Source organism: Anomaloglossus baeobatrachus, chromosome 8 (genome assembly GCF_048569485.1).
Source record: "Anomaloglossus baeobatrachus isolate aAnoBae1 chromosome 8, aAnoBae1.hap1, whole genome shotgun sequence".
In the NCBI taxonomy this organism is placed as follows: domain Eukaryota; kingdom Metazoa; phylum Chordata; class Amphibia; order Anura; family Aromobatidae; genus Anomaloglossus; species Anomaloglossus baeobatrachus.
In genome coordinates, this window is record NC_134360.1 from 255394199 (window position 1) to 255414025 (window position 19827).

General features: G+C 49.1%; 1 protein-coding gene across 2 annotated transcripts in view; it reads right to left on the reverse strand.

Annotated features, from left to right (window-relative positions):
• Positions 1-11378: 11378 nt before the first annotated feature.
• LOC142249544 (uncharacterized) overlaps positions 11379-19827 on the reverse strand; it is a 44895-nt gene continuing 36446 nt past the window's right edge. Inside the window, exons 12-15 of one of the 2 annotated variants that reach the window (XM_075321212.1) lie at positions 16774-16827; positions 14813-15104; positions 14688-14761; positions 11379-11537 (exon numbers count right to left, since the gene is read on the reverse strand). In XM_075321212.1, coding sequence (XP_075177327.1) covers positions 14706-14761; positions 14813-15104; positions 16774-16827 — 402 coding nt within the window. In that variant the 3' untranslated portion in view covers positions 11379-11537; positions 14688-14705. Of the gene's footprint in view, positions 11538-14687; positions 15105-16773; positions 16828-19827 lie in introns of both variants that reach the window. The other variant, XM_075321211.1, reaches the window with a different exon arrangement.

Genomic DNA, 19827 nt, shown 5'->3' on the forward strand with positions numbered 1-19827 from the left:
TCCCAGTGAATTTTTCTGACCTACAAGTCCCGGTCCCCATAGTTCAGGAGTTTAAATGCTTGGGAATAATAGTTAGTCTGAATCCACATGAGTACTGGGCCTTAACTTTGACCCACTGCTTGCACAATTTAGACTGAAGGTTAACACCTGGTGCTGACTCCCCCTATCAAACATTGGAATCACTAACTTAATTAATGGTATTGATGCTGCCACTGTTATATATTCTACATAATTCCCCAGTGTGGATATGTAGCGCCCAGGGATATGGGGTACTCGGTCCCGGGCGGTGTATGTCTTGGGAATGTCACTGTGGTGGCCGTTACCCGGTTCCGTGCCCTGGGCCCTTTTTGTAAGGGGGTGTATTTACAGGGGATTTAGGTTAGTGTTCATAGGTGACGCCACTTGCAGTGTTGCGGCTGTAAATATACAGTAAATATATGAAAAGCCACCGCTGCAGAATGTCACTATTGGGGCTGGTGGTAATTGCAGCCTGGATGGTAGGCCCTCCGCAAGCAGGGCCGCACCCCAGAGGATGGGCGTTGTAAGAAGGTGGTCCACACAGAGGTGTTGTGCAACTGGTTTTTACTCACTACTTGTAGGTGGTAACAGGTTACCCGAGGCCGGCTGGTTTCACCTTCAGGTCCCCTTCGTCCCAGTACCAGTTCAGTACTCTGGTACCTTCTTCCCCTGCACCTGTCTCTGGTAAATGGTTCCCCGTGACGTAGAGCAACTGGGGGTCCCCGTCTGGTGGTTTGTCCACTTCTGTCCGCCTGACGGTAGGGTGAACCCTGTGGGGGTTGGAGTCTCTGGTCCTGTCTCCGGTTCTCCCTTTGCTACTGAGTCTTCGGATTCTTAGGTTCAGCGAGGTCCTTGATGGTCCCCTCGCTGTGCAGGTGTTAACAGGTCAGCTTGAAGCTCTTTCCTGTCCTAGGGTCCTGTACCCCGTCGGTGCATAGTTCCAGGAGTACTCCACCGTACTCCACCAGCAACTACTTCCCTGGATACAAGGTTACAGTTAACCCGAGTCAGGACAATGCTTTGCTTCCATCTTCACTCCTCTCCTGCTACTCTGAACTGACTATGTACCGCCCCGCGGACTCGGCTGCGACCGCCGAGCCGCTCGGATCCGTGCTCGTACGGTGGGTGGCTCGAGCTCCTCACGGACCCGGAGGTCTCGTCGCTCTGCAAGGGGGGTTGGCGCCACATGCAGGGACCCCGGTGGGAAGTTCCACGGCTTGTAAGGGAATGTAAGTTCGTGACTCCACCCACGGGTTGTAGTGAATAGATGGACACCACTGCTGCTGTTGACTAGGCCTCCCAGGGATGGTGTTGCGGAACTTGGTGTCGACCCCTCCGTGGGTAGGGGTTGGATGGTCCCGGGGGCCTGAGGGAAGTTATGAGGCGGGGGAGCGGGTGCGTGCTGGTGCGGTGCGGCGCGGCTTGCGGCCCGAAGGCACTGGTGTACTCACTATGACACAATACACTGGAGTCTCTGGTAAACCAACGGGATGATGAACGGGGCCCGCAGCCATCTGCAGCTTCTCCCTTGTCAGGTTGGTGGTTTCCGCCTTTCTCCTGCACCTCTTTGTATGAATGGTTGACTCCTATGCCTAAGCAACGGTAGTCCGCTTCCCGGCTTGCTGGTTGTTGGAGGAGCCCTGCTTGCCCGCAGACGCTGGCCCTTTGGGTCTCTGTGCCTTGGCGGTGGCTCTACCTTGTATGGTTGGGCTGTTGTCTTCTAACGGGTCTTGTGTGGGAAAAGCCCTTAAGTCCAGTCCTCAATCAGTTGATTTGACTCGTCCCTGTCAGTTCGGAGCTTCGTACTGGGTCTGAGTACCCCTCCTGGTGCTCCAGTTTCCAATCGGTTCCCCGGTTCGATACTGGCGAGCCACCGGCCGACCCCGGTCCCTACGGTTCCATTGGCTGTAATCCCAGCTCCTGCAGGCGGCCACCACCGTCTGCCTCCTTGCCAGAGGTGACTGGGCTCCAACCCAGCCACCTGAGTAGACTATTGGCAGGCCTGGTGACAGGTCTGCCCTTGAACTCGACCTCTCTCCTTCACTGTCAAGACTAGACTCTAGACTACTCTGAACTTGTGTCTTTTTCCCACCTCCAGGCCTGTGAACTCCTCGGTGGGCAGAGCCAACCGCCTGGCTCCGCCCCCTGGTGTGGACATCAAACTTGGAGGGTGGTGACAAGGTTTTGTAGTTTGGCTGCTGTCACCTTTTTAGGTAGGGGGTGTGTGTGCATGGGACTACCTGGGATGACCTGACTAGTCCAGGGCGTCACAACTACTCTCCACAGTCTGCCCCTCCCACCTGGTCAACTAGTGGACTGGACTAGCTTCACCTCTAGGCGGCCATCCATTGGTCCGACCCTAGCTAAGTACCATTGTATGGGGGATTGTTGGGCAAAAACTGGGATTACCTGGGTTTCTGGTGTTACCGGCACTGGTCTCCCAGGGCCCTAGGGGGTAGGCCCTGCATCCTTGTGGGGATACAGAACCTTTTAGCACCCTGATGGCTTCAGGGGCGCTAGAGATACATGTCGAATTATGTAATACCGAAACTGATACCCTGTCCCGAGAACTCATATGGAAGAAAAAGCATGCTAGGATCTGATTGGAAGTACTGCAGAGGGGGAAAGAGGAGGGAGGATAGGCAGTACCGAATCCGTTCTTATATTTCCTTGCAGATGCAACACTTTAGAGGTTGGGGAAAGGAGGTGAATTGGTGAGAGAAGGTTCGGATTGGAGGTGGGACGGCCGCAGGTAAACAGAGTGAGACATCCAATGTTGGCTATGATTTTTAAGTTATAGCATAGGGGCAAATCCCTTCTGAAGGTTAGCGGGCCTCAGAGTATTGGTCACTATGGCGGAATCTGGATCTGCAAGAAGTCCAGAAACTTGTAGGATTTAAAGCATGGGAAGATAGAGGCATCTACCTGGTGCCACATATTTTACAAAATAATGTTCTTAAAAGCTTTGAGCAATTGCAGACTGAATTTCACCTCCCACAAGCATTTTTCTACCGATACTTACATCTGCGACATGTGCTTGAGAAACAAGGGAGGTCGGGTCCTGTGAATGTGAGATATAACTTCATGTTGTATATGTGCCGCCCCGACGCAGACCGGGGTGCTCGGATCCGGGGTGGTCGTAGCTCAAGGGGTCCGGACTCGTGCTCGGCGAGCACTCCAACCCGTATAAGGGGGGTATTTACAGGGGAAGTACCGCCACTGCCGGAGGGAGTATCGGGGTGGGTGGTGTGAGGCTGCAAGGTGTCAGTCCCTCCGCAGGTAGGGAAGGCCCCGGACTCTGGGGTTATTGGTAGTTTTGGGGAGAGCAGGGTGCTGGGCTCAGGGTACTCACTGCGGGTAGTCGTGGTGCAGGATGAGGTTTATAAAGTAGAAACAGGGGGTTAATAAGCACGAGGCACTCCCAGATAAATTGATAAACGTGAAACTGTTTTTATTGGCCGCCGCTACCACACAGCGGCGGATACCGCTTATCACAGACGGCCAGAAATGATGCTTAATCATTAGCATACCTACAGCTATTCCTGACTTGTGAAGCCAGAGATCCTGTGCATTGTTAATTTCATGTGCTAGTTACTGACGAAGGTCAAACATTGACCGAAACATTAACTGCACTGAATATGAAATAACAATAAAAACATTTATTTTTTTTTTATCAGATAAATTTTTATTTTTCACTAAGTATACAAAACATGTGTTATATTTTCAGCAATAACGAGCAGAACTATAAACTTTCCTTCCTCAACATCCCCTCCCCCTCCCCCCTCAGCGTACATATTGCCCATATCAATATTGTGGCGCCCTGGACTAGCCAGGTCGTCACAGATAACACACAAACACCCCCACCCCTAGGACAGCAACCTTAGTCAAACACAAAACCCTTGTTGCCTCCCTCCAGTGTCTGATGTCCACACCAGGTGGGGGCGGGGCCAAGGTGGTTGGCCCCACCCACCGAGGAGTTCACAAGCCTGGAGGCGGGAAAAGTGACAGTTTAGTCCAGGAGGTGGAAGTGAGAGGAGTAAACACTTGGGTGTCTGGGTTGGAGCCCAGGCACTGACAGCAAGGTTCGCAGACGGTGGTGGCTGTCTGCAGGAGTGGTGGAGCAACGCGGAACCGTAGGACCGGGGTCGGGCATTGGCCCGCCGGTACCGACCGGGGAGCAAAGTGAAGCCAGCACACCCCGACCAGGCTTGGAGCCGCCGACAACAGTCAAATCCGAATGTGACTGGAACCCCAGGGGTTTCCTAACAGCAAAAGTCCCGATTGAAGGCAACCATCCACACCGTGAGGGTATACAGCCACCGCCAACGGCTAGAGACCCAAGGGCCAGCGCCTGCGGGCACAACAGGCTCCTCCGGCACTCATACACTGGGGAGCGGACTACCGCTGGGAAGCCACAGTAGTCAAACAAGAACACTAAGGTGCAGGAAGAGACAGCCACCATCACCTGTCCAGGCAGAAATACAGCAGCCGCCTGCGGGACCCGTCCACCCAGCCGTTTGGTTTACCGGAGACTTTGTGCCTCATTTGCTGAGTGAGTACATCTGTGCCATCCGGCACTGCGCCGCGCTGTCCCTGCAACCCTGCACCTCACCGGCCCTGCAGCCCCACCACATCACCGGGCCCCGGGACCACCAACCCCTACCCACGGAGGGGCTAAACAACATCCCAGCTGCTCCCCACCATCGCTCCCGGGATCCCCATCACCAGCAGCGGTGGTGCCCATCTTCACCACAACCCGTGGGTGGCGTCACGGACTAAATCCCCAAACCAAATCAACTCCCCCTTTCACTCCCGGGCGAGGAGCGCCACTCGAGTCCCCGGATCCGGCCCACCGCTCGCGCCACCGAGCAGCAGCAGCGCCGGACCCGAGCGTTAGCGAGCGCAGCGGCGTCCCCTCCTCCGCCCGCGACAACATCAAAGATCTTACATTTTAACCCTTCAATAGCATATATTGGAATGTATAGTACTAACTATCTCTGCCCCTAGTCCAACATCTCCCAACTCTAATATTTATCCATATTGCAACCACGGATTCCACAACCTATCAAAAAGTGCAAGTTGTTTCCTTTTCCCGTATATGCTTCTCTCCATTCGAACAATATGATTAACATATGTGATAAATTCCCCTCTAGTCGGGGGGTCCCCCTGCATCCAGTGTTTGGCAATTACCTTCCTTGCCGCATACAGCAGTCTGGCTATCACTATTTTAGAATTGTTGTCTACTCTAATTTCCTCCACGTAACCTAGAAGACATAGCAGGGGTTGTCTGGGAAGTTTACATCTATAAGCTCCTTCTATTCTATTAAGAACAGTTATTCAAAAGGTGCCAACCTGGGGCACATCCACATCATGTGGAAAATACCGGCACCTTCTCCATTACATCTAGGACAGTAGGAGTTACTCCTCAATCCCATTTTACACATAATTAGCGGAGATCTATATGCTCTATGCACCACGTAGAGGTGGGGTAATCTTGCTGGTTCACTCATTGATAATTTCGGTATGTATTCCAAAATCTGCCTGTACCAGCAATAATTGCTTAACCCCCTGAGCCACCACTGCATGCGCCAACCATTTGTACTGGTACCACCCAAGTGGGGATATCCCAAACTCATCCTGTATTTGTGTAAACGATTTCAGACGTCCCTGGCTAAGAATTTGCCCCATATACCATATACCTTTACGTGCCCATTCCTTAATTTTGCCTATCGCGTATATCTCAGAGCAGTTTTCATTGTCCCACAATGGAGAGAATTCAGTTATTGCTGTAATCCCTCTTATTTACTTGATCTTCCTCCAGATTCTATTCATCAGGCTAGGTGTGGGGCTCGTTTTTCCTATTCTCTCAAATGATCCATCCTCCAGTCCGAACACTAATGGCTTCCAATGCAGAACATGCCCTAACAGTCTGGATGCTGGGTCCACCACCCCTGAATCTGCCCATCCCCTGAAACGTTGACTCTGAGCTGCCAGGTAATATATTCCCGGATTGGGCAGTGCTAGCCCCCCCTGATCCTTCGGTCTCTGTAGCGTCTCGAGTTTAAGTCTGGCTTGTTTGTTCTTCCATATTAGAGCACGGAACATGGAATCAATCTCCTTAAAGTGACTCTGAGGGATCCAAACAGGAGAATTGTTCAACACAGAGTATCTTGGGCATAAGCACCATTTTAATAAGATTAATCCGTCCTATTACTGATAAATAAAGCTTATTTCAAGCAGTTATCTTACTTCGCAGTTGCTTCAGCAGAGGGACTATATTAATAATAATGTAATTCCCAATTGGCATGGATACCTGAATGCCCAGATATCTAAACTGGTCCACAACCCGCAGTCTGTTGACCTGATCACCCAGGATCGACCTATCCACTCCCGCATCCACCTGAAACAGATTCGATTTGGTCCAGAGATCCCCCCGTACCGTTGGATCACCTGATTGGCACAGCTCAACGATGCCCCTGGGTCTCCCAGAAACAATAGAATGTCGTCTGCATAGAGGGCTATCTTGTCTTCTAGATGGCCATATACAAATCCCTTTATGTCTCTGTTCTGCCGTATAGCAGCCACCAGTGGTTCCACTACCAGAGCAAAAAGGAGAGGCGAGAGTGGACATCCTTGGCGAGTACCCCTTTGTAGATCCACCGTGTGTGACAACATTCCACTAATCCTCACTTTAGCTACTGGTCTAGTATATAACAGCTGTATCCAGGATATAAAATTAGGGCCAAATCCCATATGTCTTAACACTCCCCACAAGTATCCCCATTCCACGCTGTCAAATGCTTTATGAGCATCTAATGAAGCTATTACTCTCTGTCCCGGATTGTCCACCGGCAGTTGCATGTTAAGGTATAATCTTCGTATATTTTTTGCCGTGGATCTATTAGGCATAAAACCCGACTGATCTTGGTAGATTAGGGTAGATATCACTTCTGTTAATCGATTAGAGAGTATTTTGGCCAAAATTTTTACATCCGTCGTTAACAGTGAGATGGGCCTGTATGATTCGGGGAGTTTTGGATCCTTGTCCTCTTTAGGTATTACTGTTATTATAGCCTCCCTCATAGACTCTGGCAGTATCCCACTCTCCCTTGCCTCCTCCAAGACACTCAGCAAATTGGGTAAGAGTATTTCTTCCAAAGATTTGTATACCTCCACCGGTAGACCATCTACCCCCGGGGCTTTTTCATTTGCCATGCCATGCAAAGCTCTCTCTATCTCCTCAAGTGTGATAGGGCTCTCGAGACTGTGTTTCTCTGTCTCTGTAATTTTGGGTAATGTCATTGTACCTAAGAAAGCCTCTAGGTCGCTCTGTCTCGTCTCCCCTCTAGTGGAATATAATTCCTCATAAAAGGCTGCGAATGTGTCCAGAATATCTACCCCCTCCGTAACCAAATCTCCCGTTGTGGTGCGAATGCAATGCACAAAGGATGATTGTCTCTGGGTTGCTGTCACCACCGACAACAGATGTCCCACCTTTTCTCCCTCCGCATAAAAGTTCTCTTTTTGAAAAGCCTGCTTTCTAGCTACTTTCTCCAATAGCACCTTATTAACTTCTTCCTGAGCTGCTTTTCGCTTCTGCCTATTCTCTGGTGTGGGCTGTGTTATCATCTCTGCTTCTGATCCCTTCAAGACCTCTAAGCAATCAATTTCCCCCTGTCTACTACGAGACTTACACCGGCAAACGTCTCTAAATAAAAGGCCTCTCAGGTATGCCTTCATGGCGTCCCAAACTACCAATGGATCCGCACTACCTCTATTAAGAGCAAAATATTCCAGAATCTCACTGGCTATACCGTCCATGTCTATACTTTTTACCCAAACCGGATGTAGCTTTCATTCTCTTGTTAGCCTCTCCCCTACTCCCCGTTTTTTAATAGATACCAGTATTGGACTATGATCTGATATTACTCTAGCCAAATATTCAACATTTGAAATTCCAGAATCCATCATTTCATTTCCCAAGGCCAGGTCTATACGGGAAAGCGTACCATGGGTCCCTGAGTGACTGGAAAAACAGGTCACCCCTAAATTCCTTATCCTCCAAACGTCTACCAACCCCAATTCTTGAATAAAGATACCAAAGCTGTCGCTCCGTCCCTCCTCGCCTCCCGTGAGTTTCTGCTCCTGTCCCAATATGCATTTATGACATTATTAAAGTCACCGACCAACAAGAATGGCAAATTCCCCCATTTAGCCGAACGCTATCTCACCTCTCTAATTTTGACACTAGTGTAAGGCGGTGGAACATATATAGCAGTAATGCATAATAATTGTCCATACAACTTACAGATCACCATTACATATTGTCCCTCTGTATCTATCCATTTCTCCACTTCTTCATATAGGGCGGATCCATGGACCAACACAGAGACCCCTCTAGCATAACTAGAAAAAGTAGAGTGATACGCCTTTTGCACCCATCGCTCGTTCAGTACATTTGTCGTTTCACTCGTCAAATGCTTCTCCAATAAACACATTATTGATGGTCTCTGGTCTAGCATATATTTTATCATTGCATCTCTTCTACCTTTATCTACCAGTCCCCTTACATTCCAACATAATATTTTAATCTCCTCTCCCATGTTGAAAATTACTGGTTATCTTTAAAAAAACGTCCTGTCCCTCTGTACGCTGAGTCTTTCCCTTCCCTAACCCACCTCTTAGAACCACGCCAACAAAACTACTCCACCTCCGATTTACATCTTTAACTCCCTTATAGGGAATGAGGTCTGTCTCCCCCAGACCGGTCAACCTCCGTCCTCCTTTTCTCTCATACCAAACCTGTCTCATTCCAATGAGCAGAACCCCCAAACTCACCTCCCACCTTCACCATATTCGTTTTCATTTGCATATATCATATAATGTAAACTATTAACATATGAATTTTTGAAAACTTAAACATTTATCAATCGCCGCCGCACGGCCAGAAGAAAAAAAAGGGGGGGGAATTATTATCCTCCTTCTGTCATTGTCCAGCTTAGTGTTAGGAAACTTCTCCCTGCTCCATCTAACACTCAGGGACAGGAGCAAGAGATCAACAATAATAACCTGGAAGAGAAAGGGAAAAAAAAAGAAGTGTACCGTCACTGCCATAAAAATGGGCTTATGAAGTCTCCTTCTCCTCTAGCATATGCAAATGCTTACTAGTAGCCAGTCCTGTAGTCCAGGAAAATCACGAATTGCAGTGTCACTCATAGCCAGCTTCTATCCTTCTCCTGTTTGCAGCTTCCTTGCATTGGTGTCTCCATTTCATGGCCTTCTCTGGATCAAGCAAAAAGTGCACCTTCTCCAGTGCTGCTACTCAAAGTTTTGCTGGGAACATCATGGAATATTTAACCCCCAGCTCACGGAGTCGTCTCTTTACCCCTGTAAATTGCATTCTTAAATTCTGCACCGGTACTGAGTAGTCAGGGTATATAGCCACTGGGTGTCCATCAATTGTCACGTTCTCCAGATCCCGCGCCTTGCGTAGAATAATATCCCGGTCCCTGTAGTTAAGCAGTTTCGCCAGCATCATACGGGACCCCTTGCCAGGTAGTTGCGGTTGCATTGCGACTCTGTGCGCCCTCTCAATTGCATATAACTTGGTCAAATTATCAGCGCCAATCTTTTCTTTAATTCATGTTTCTATGAATTCAGTAGGATTTCTTCCCTCAACTTTTTCCGGGACGCCCACCAGTCTTATATCGTTCCTCCTGGAACGGTTCTCCAAGTCATCCGTTTTTGCGGACAACTCAGATATTTGCTGCTGGAACTTTTTCTCTGCTTTTTGCAATGTAACTATATGATCCTCAGCTGCCCCCACTCTTTCCTCCACAGCACTGGTTCTCATATCAGTTTTCTTCTGATCTTTTTTGAGAGTAGCTATATCTCCCTGTATTCCCAGCACCTGCTGGGTTAATGTTGTGAGGGCCTGTTTGCAAAAGGAGACCACCTGAAACACATCCTTAATAGTGGGGTTCTCCTGTATTTCCTCTGCTGCCTGCTGCTCTCCTGAATCCTCCTGTTTATCTTCTCCTGGTTTTCCCTTTATTCCTTCAGCCTCCTCCAGATCTTCCTCCTCCCCTTTCTCCTCTACCATCTTACCGGGCCCCTCCAGAGATTCCTCTGATTGTCTTGCAAACTGTGCTAGCTTTGCAGCTGCTGCCATGTGATGCTGGCAGGCTGTGTTTGCTTTCTCCGCCTCCTCTCTGACCTCGGTGCCATTTTGTGATCCAGGCCCTCTGCCTGCTCCAACTTCCCTCTGTCGCCGCCTGGACATGCTGCTGGTTCAGGAGCTGAGACTTCTCCTGCTGGATGTCGGTACCTTCCCCTGCCCTCCGGTGTCACTATAATTGTCAGCCGTGCGGCAGCTCCAGCGGTATTATGGTGAGTCAGCAGGAGAGTGTCTCCCTGTGTGTGCTCACATTCCGGTCCCATATACGGAACTTTATAATTGTGGAAGTGCCTTATCCTATTGAACTATAAAGTAGACACACACACTGTGAATAAACCAAAGTCTCTGAGTACCGCTGCCGCAGCAGGGAACACGTCCAGGTATCCGCTCTTAATGGTGTCACTTAGTGATCCGGATCCTGCCTCCGTGCACAATTTAGTTGTTTGTTGTTGGCCCTTGGCTTGAAGCTGTTGGCACCTCACTCACTATGTGTAGTGTAGCTGTGCTCTTGATGGCTGGCACTTGGGACTTCAGTGGGTTGCTTTTGTCTGGAAAACCATGTCCCCCTCGTTGTGCTGATGCCTTCAATCTCTGAGCTCTTAGGGAAGTTCATAAAGAGACTCTCCCTCCCAGGTTAATTATCAGGACATTGAATCGGTTCCTGATCTAGGGTCCTGTACCTCGTCGTGCTCGGTACCGGTCTGTTCTGTTGGGTCTCTGTGTTGCTGACCGTCCTCCATGACTATGTCCGTTACACCCCTGTCCAATGTCTCTGCGACAGGTCCCCGACTCCTCCGGTCCCGAACCACTGTCTGCGACCCAACTGCAGTTGCTCTGTCTAGCTCCCTGGGAGGTAACACTCCAGCCCCTCTCTCTTTGAGAGCTGTCATTAGTCTGTCTGTCCCCCCTCCCACCAGTCTGCCTGACCCCTAGGTGGGTGGCCCTATTCCAGCTAGACCAACCCACTGGTGTGTCTAACAGGTCATGTGTGAGGTGTTAGTTGGGATTTGTGTTGCTGATGGGACTGGAGTGACACCGTTTGTTGGGAACCTGGAACCATGGGGTAGCCCCTGCATCTTTGGGGACAGTGTATGTGGAAGAAGCTTTTCCAGATGCCAGAAGCAACCATTCACCAGATCTCAGGCTGACAATAAGCACAGGTTGTTAGAAAACTCACGGATACTTAGATTTCCAAATGATTTATTGATTGAATGAAACATAAGATTTATAGAACGTTTTCTGAATCATCATTAAAACAAGAAAAATAATCAAATGATTTTATTCTTTTTTTTTTTTTTTTATTGCATGCTGTCTTCTATTCTACGCTTTGTGTCCAATGACCCTAAAAAAGAAAAAAGATATTTCCGCATTAATATAAGAAATTCTTACATGATTGTAGTGCAAATTATTTAGAAAGACGAGTTGTAATATAATTATCTGATGGTGTATACTCGTGTAGGCTCATATATTGCAATTGTCTGTTAACCCTTCGGCTGGTCTTTATTATGAAGTCGGAGCGGAGCAGGAATAATGAAATCTGCACTACGTTGTGTGGATATAACTGCGATTTCAGCTGCAGAAATATGGACACGGCTGACATCAATCTTTGTGTTATAAATTGTGAAATCTGTTGTGAATTTCCGCAGCATAAATTCACAGACTGTAGATGAGAAATCCACAGCGTCGGTCACTTTACCCGGCAGGTTTTCTCCACAGTAAAGACGAAATTTCATAAAATCCTGTGATTTGTAGAATATTTTCCATTTGAAAACTCTGGATAGAAAATAGACCCCGCGCGTCTGACCTGTGTAGACGTTCCCTAAATAAACTGATCAGGGAGCTGCGGAATCCATAACGAGTGATGAAAATTAGAAAAACTGGTGACATGTAGTGATGAGCGAGCGTGATCGCACTGCCCGATACTCCATCGAGCACCGGCTTGTACCGAGTGTAATGGAAGGCAATGGGAACCTCCAGCATTTTCAGACTCAGATGCTTGAGGCTGGATCGGGTACCCAGCAGTGGTGAGCACGCTCGCTCATCACTAGTGACAACGCATATATTGTGTGTGAAAAGTGACCAGGATAATATAACTTTATATGTGCAACAAATGAAGGACTCCAAAAACTAAAGTACAGTAATAGGGTCACGTGTAACTCCTCTACACAGTGACATGGTATTTTATAACGGATCTGCACTGAAAACTTGGAATATATAGAGTTTCTCAGAATTGATTAAAAAAAAAAAAACAAAAACAAACAGGAGCCCTTATAACTCCACGATGATGACCGCATATTCTAAATTTACGGCATGTGATCGCATCGTGTGCATGGAACGGGCTCGGGAATTGATCTCGCTCCGGACCAAGCATCTGCCTATAGGGATATGTGCACACAATGACTTTTACCAGCCACCGAGATTCTCGGGGCAAAGCAGCTTCAGGAGACGCCGGGGGACTTTTTCCTGAAGTGACTTTGCTCTATTCTTTCCGGCAATGAAGGAACACGCTGCTTTCTTTCTTCTTCAAAGCTTCCGAACACTGAAGCTGGTAAAAGACGCAGCAGAAGACAGAACATGTGCACAGCAAAGTCAGTTTTACATCACTGAGCACTAGATTAATTTTTGTGGAGGTTTTGCAGACCTTTTTCTGTTGGATTTCCGCCCGAAAAACACATTATGTGCACACACCCTTACAGGCACGGCCAAAGTGAGACCTGTTCACAGCTGTTTTATTATTGAAATGCTGCTGCCAATCTCTGATAGAGGCATTTCAATAGCATGATCACTGGGCACATGACGTTGTCCATGATACTATGAGCATTCTGCAGGACCTAAATGTGCTACCACGGCTGCAGCGTCTCCAGACTTGTCTCCTATTGAGCACGTCTGGGACTCCACTGGTCAACAATAGCAAAGGCAGCTGACAGCAGTGGAGCTTGATGATTTTCCCAAGTGCATTCAGCGTGATAGAACATTCTTCAAACAGCCATTAACCCCTTGATCCGGGGATATTTTCTGTTTTTAATTTTTATTTTTTTCTCCCCTTCTTCCGAGAGCCAAAACTTTACTTTTCTCCCAACATTTCTTTATGATGGCTTATTTTTTGCGGGACGAGTTGCACTTTTGAATGACACTATTTTACCATACAGTGTACTGGAAAACAATAAAAAAAAAATTCAAATTACGAGAAATAGTGAAAAAAGTGAAATTGCACAATGGCTTTGGCTTTTTCTTTATTCACCATGTTCCCTATATGGTAAAACGGATTTATCAGTATGATTAGCCAGGTTAGTATCAGTTCGTAGATACCAAACATATATACCTTTACTTTTATCGAAGTGGTCAAAGAAAAAAATCAGAAATTTATCCAAGAAAGGAACTTTGCTTTTGTTGCCATTTTTCGAGGCCTGTAGCGTTCTCATTTTTTGGGATCTGGAGCTCAGCAATGGCTTATATTTTCTGCCTTGAACTGGCGTTTTTAATTATAAGTAAAGACCATGTAAAAAAATCCCTAAAACATATAACTTTTAATCAATATAGTTAATGGCAAAAGACTATTCAAGACGGGAAGAAACAAAGTGAAACCCCAATAGGTGGTCAATACACAATGATAGCGGAGAGCCGGATCAAGTGAAGTGCTTACCAAGGTCACCCGAAGTTATTTTCAATAGAGCAAAAGGGGGGTGATTTGAACTTTTAGATTTTTTTAAAACTTTTTTTATTGATTTTACTAGTCCTCCTAGGGGAATTTATGACTCCACAGTGCGAGCGCTTCTGCTGATCAGAGCAATGCTGCAGCATCCCTCTGATCAGAAAATGCAGTGTTCCTGTGAGTGCTGGCGCTCTGTCGGCTCTCACAGGAAGGGAGTCATGGTAGCATCAGGGGTCATCAGCTGACCCCACACTGCCATGGCAACACTATGGTACCCCGTAGTCACGTCACAGGGCCGCCGATGGTGGCGGGGACCAGCGCCATCCTTGCTGCGGTCCTTTAAATCGCACTTTCAGTGTTTGACAGCACAATCTAAGGGGTTAACAGGTGCAGGTGGATCTGAGATCCACCCAAGCCTGTTAGCCGCACATCTCTACTGATCAGAACAACAAACATGTGCGGGGAATACAGCAGGCTCTCTGCCGGAGTCCATGGTAATTGGAGAGAGGCAACTAAGGATGTATCAGTACGTCCTTGGTCATTAAGGGGTTAATAACCTCATTGACAGCAGCAGAGGTTGTAAGTGCAGGGATTTCTACATGAGGCGCTCATACTCAATGCTAAATAATTTGAGATGTTTTGATGATTTCGTCTCCATTTTTTCATAGATTGTATAGAATTAACATGTCTATAAATCCTGTGAGTTTTGTAATTCCAATACTTTTCCTTCTAGGTGCTGCAATTTCACTGATGGGCAATGTATAATTAATGGTTTAATAGAGAGATGTGCTTTACTTTCATTTTGAGCATTTTTTGTATACACATTTTATCACAACTTACCAGGTTTGTGATAAAGGATTAGATCTTAATTGCGAGATTTTTAAGACTGCCTCCAGAACCGCCACCTCCGGAGCCTAGACCAACACTGCCGGCTCCAGTGCCTCCAACAATGCCGCCTCCGGTGCCTGTACCAACACTGCCGGCTCCAGCGCCTGAAGCAATGCCGCCTGCACCAACACTGCCGCTTAGTCCTCCTCCAAGACCTCCACCAAGAACGCTTCCTGCTCCTCCAGTGGCTCCACCAAGAAGGTCTCCTACTACTCCAGCAAGGCCTCCTACTCCTTCAGCAAGGCCTCCTACTCCTCCAGCAACACCTCCTGCTCCTCCAGCAAGGCCTCCTACTATTCCAGTGGCTCCTCCAGTAAGGCCTCCTACTCCTCCAGCAAGGCCTCCTACTCCTCCACTGAAAATATTCATCTAAATACAAATAAGACACCCGGAGTAAATATTTAAGGAAAGTAATGAAAAGACATTTATAAGATGCATAGTAGCAATTTGTTACATAAATCAAAGTTTCCTTGAATTTCCAACAATTACACTTTCTGCAGAAGCTTTTCAAGACAGAAGCAAAGTTCTGGCAATTTCTGCATTACCTGTAATTTATAGCAATAATGCGCCATTCAAGGACAGGTTACATGTTAGGGAATTGCATTTACAGCAACTTCATAATATTTACCTATTACAAAGACAACTTCCTGTTTGTATCATTTTGGCTTATAGGGAAAAACAAATTGTATAAAATTCTCCACACCATAAATAGGGAATTAATACTGTGACCCCAGAAAACCCGCATGATATACAACGACCCAAATTTATCAGTGTATTTTTGACAGAAATCATCTGTGACACTTTAAGTCATAAAATATTTGCACAATTTGAGTTTGCTCAAAAATGTTGCAACTTTTGGTGTTTTACCACAAGTTTTTCCCAGTTCCATCAAAATGTGCAGAGACGGGGCAGGATGGGGACGTGATACCACAGCTTGCCTAATTCATGATGAGCTGGGGTGTTCCTTAAAGGGGTGGTTCACTAGTTAGTTTCCATAAGCATATCAATATTATATTGAGAAACAAGTTTTGTCTGAAATATCTTGTGTTGCCAATACTGCCTGTGAGTGGCGCTATTGTGCTCCACTCATCCCCATCGCGTGACATCCCGGGCTCTGTGACCTCTGATGTCCAATGTCACGTCAACTTCCTGTTGACCTTACATTACCGCTGCCGGTCCCAGTTTTCCTGAGTCACTGGCCTGAGGGCGACATTTCACCACTAGTCACAGCCCAGCTTCGCTCCTGTATGTGGCGCTCTGCAGTGAAGGAGGGAGATGCCGGGCTGTGCTGAGCGGGGAAACACCACCCACAATCCAGTGGCTCAGGAAGACTGGAGCCTGGTTCAGTGATGTCAGTTCAATGGGAAGTTGACGTGACAGGACAAAAAGCCCAGCGGGAGGGTCACACAATGAGAATAGCGCCACTCACAGGCAACTATTGACAACCCAAGGTATTTGAGAGAAACCTTGTTTCTCAACATAATATTGATGTGCCTATGAATACTAACTAGTGAACCTCCCCTTTAAATCAGAAATCTTACTCCAATCCCTGACTGGCGTAATATTTGGGGCGAGACGCACGGAGGCACTCACCACTTTTCAGACAAGCCCTATTCATTAAAAGACATACAACTGTTAATGAATCAGGAACATCAAACTCCACAGTGTCCTTCATCAAGACTGGCGTTTATTGGTCTATGTCAGAAAGTGAATGGAGACCCATAACTGATACTTCCCAGGGGTCAATGAAGTCCTACATTTCTGGGAGGAATCACGGAAGAATGGCAGAATGCAGAGCTCGAGAAAAGTCTCCAGAATTGTTATATTATGCGGAGCACGGGAAATGACAAAAGCTGACGAGTCCAGAAAGCCGGCATTATATGCAACACTATACAACGTAATGGTTCTTCAGTCTTTTATTTTGTACAATTCTAATTTCTATATTTGATTATTTATTTTGATGGTAACAGAGGGGAAACATATATAGCAGAAATTAGCTTTGAAATGGCGACAAATTGTATAAAATAATAACACTTACCAAATCGCATCCAAGACCAGGCATTCCTCCTGGGAATAGCTCCTGAAGAAGACCCTGTAGTGAAATCACATTGTTACATTGTGTGGTGCTCGGTATAATTTACTATTCAACCAGTTTCTAGGTAAACTATTATTGTTATTCTGCTGTAATCCATGTGTCGCGGGCGGGGAGGAGGGTGTCAGCACACCGCGCTCACCCCTTCTGCTCGGGTCCGGCAGCTGCTCAGTGGTGGCTCGAGCCGTGGGCCGGATCCCGGGGTTTTTCTCGAGCGACACTCCTCGCCCGTGAGTGAAAGAGGGTTTGTTGGGTGTGGGGATTGTTATAGTTCGTGACGCCACCCACGGTTGTGGTGATTGCACCACCGCTGCTCTGGACGGGGATCCCGGGGATGGTGAAGGGGAGCAGCCAGGTGTTGTGTTGCCCCTCCGTGGGTAGGGGTTGGTGATCCCGGGGCCCGGTGATGGGTTGTGAGGTGCGGGGCCTGGTGGGCGAAGGGACGCGGGGGCAGCGCTGTGCCTTGCGGCACTGTGGTACTCACTCAGCCTGAGACACGGACACAGTTTGTACGGTAAACCAAACGGCTGGTAGGACGGTCCCACAGACGGCTGCACCTGCACTCCCGGTAGGTGACGGTGATGTCCCTCTTCCTTGCACCTATGTTTGACTGATGGTAGCGGTGGATTCCCTCCGGTTACCCGCTCCCCGACTACAATCTGGGCCGGAGGAGCTCTACACTTTGCCCGCAGGCGCTGGCCCTGAGAAACTGGTGCCTTGGCGGTGGCGGTGTCTCTCTGTTCCAGGTTGGGCTGTTGCCTTCAATCGGGACTTGGTTGCTGGGGGATCTACGTCCCCTTCACTGACGGATTCGGCAAATTTGGCGACTCCTAGCCTTGCCGGGGTCCGAGAGGCCCCTGCCCTGGTGCTGACTGTCCTTCGGAACACTGCTCCAGACCACCGGGCACACAGCCAACGGGGTCCTTCCAGGAACTTCCAAACGGTCCCCCTCCAGACAGTCACCGCCGTCGCTGACCTTGCTGTTCTGGCCCTCCACAAAGCTGGGCCCTCAGGCTTTGCACACTCTCTACTCTGTCACCACTTCTTGCTTTCCTCCTTTTCCACTTTTCTTCTCTGCTCCTCACTCAACTCCGTTGTTTACTCTTGCCCTCCCCGGGCTTAACTGCCTGGTACTTCCTGCCTCCAGAGCTGTGATCTCCTTGGTGGGCGGAGCCAACCGCCTGGCCCACCCCCTGGTGTGAATCATCAGCCTCTGGAGGAAGGCAACAAGGATTTCTGGTTAGCTGTGATGTGCATACCTGGAGTGTGGGGTGTGGTGGTGTTGTGACCTGTGACCCCTGGCTTGCCCAGGGCGACACATTCCCCCTTAGCAAAATGCAGACCGTCCACGGGCTGCCGTCCTACACCGGTTTTATTTTTCTGAAAAAGGGGTAACAAGGTTAAACATAACATGAATAACATTTTTAATAACTTCTTCCCAAGACGGGAGGCACATTTACTTTTAACGTTGCAACGGTTTACGGTTACGGTTTCCGCTCTCTCCCACCCAAGTAACCTGGCCCTGATGCTGCCCCTAAAACCCAGGCAGCACCCCTTGACCCACAGTCCAGCACACGGTACCCGAGCGGGATCTGTCCTTCCCTCCAGAGGGTAGCCACCGGTTCCTTTGGCGGCTGGGCCCTGGCCTGCTCTGCTCAGGGCCCTCCCTCCAACCTGCCTCTCCGGAGGCGGCATTGCGGAAAACGGTAACGGTAACCAACATATTTACAAGCCACTAACGTCTGTGGTTGCCCTGCAAGTTCACGGGCTTGTCCATGGATAGTTCCCATGCATTTTTAAACGGTCCCCACGGGGACAACGGTGCCGGCTCCGGCCGGTTGCAAATCACAAACAAATCAGGTGACTTCTTCGGTAATTTCACTTATCATCTTTCAAACTTTCAACAACAAACAGGTGGTCCCAACGGGGACGGTGCTGCGGGCTTCCGCTGCCCTTTTGCGGCTTAACAATCCATTCTCACTCGTGGGGCTCTAGTGCCACCTTCACATGGTGCACCGCTCTGGACCCCAATGGTAGCTCGCTGCAGGCGATCTTCTTCCATATTCATGCGGGCATGCACATCCGCTCTACACCCCTCTCGGGCATCGATCTCCCTGCGCAGCTGCTGTTGCCGTCGCTCCCAGCCGGGAGCACTTTCTGTTTGCTCTGGTTCAGCGTGTGCGGGGGACGGACCCAGCCAGAGTCCCTCCGTGTCGGCTACGACCGGCACCTTCAGTAATGAGGGACCCCGCTGTGACATGGCCTCCTCTGCCTCCTGGCAGCTGCATCCCCGCCGTGCCTCCGGTGCATCTTTGCTGACGGCCTCAGCCTTTGGTTTCTTCCATAGAAGCGGTTCAAGGTGGTCATGAGCTTCTGCTGCAGGTCGGTCCGCCGGGGAGGATTGGCAGGGTACCGCTACCGGTGGTGGTGGTAGCGGGCCTAGTGGCGGGGCAGCAGCAGCTAACGCGGGTAGCGGGAGAGGCAGCAGGGTGAACGGGTGTAGGCCGGGCCCCTCAGCCGCAGCGGCCGATCCCTCGGGAATACAGGGACGTGGGTCTCTTACCCGTTCCTCCAAACCTTCCTCCACCTCGCATCTCCACATAGCAGCCACCACTTCCACCATGTCGGCCTCCCACTCCTCCAGGAGGAGCTGCATGCGGACCTGCAGACGGCTGCTTAGCTGGGCGGTCCGGACTTCCACCCACGCCGCCATGCCGGGCGCGGGGACCACGGTGTTGTTGGTCGGACTCAGCATCTTTAGCAGCGGCCTCTTCCAGGAACCAATAAATGGCCGCAGGGTCCTGGCGTCCCTGCTTCCACAGCCGCGCTCACATGCGGCCAGCCGCCATCGCGTCCCCCTTAGCTCTTTCCGGCCCCTCCTCTCTCGGGGCGGGGTTTTGGCCTTCGTGCCTCTACTGCTCGAGAAGACGCTCGAGCGGGAACTTTTCGCGCCAAAGATGGCGGCTTCTGCAATTTTTCTGCCGGATACCTCCGGCGGTA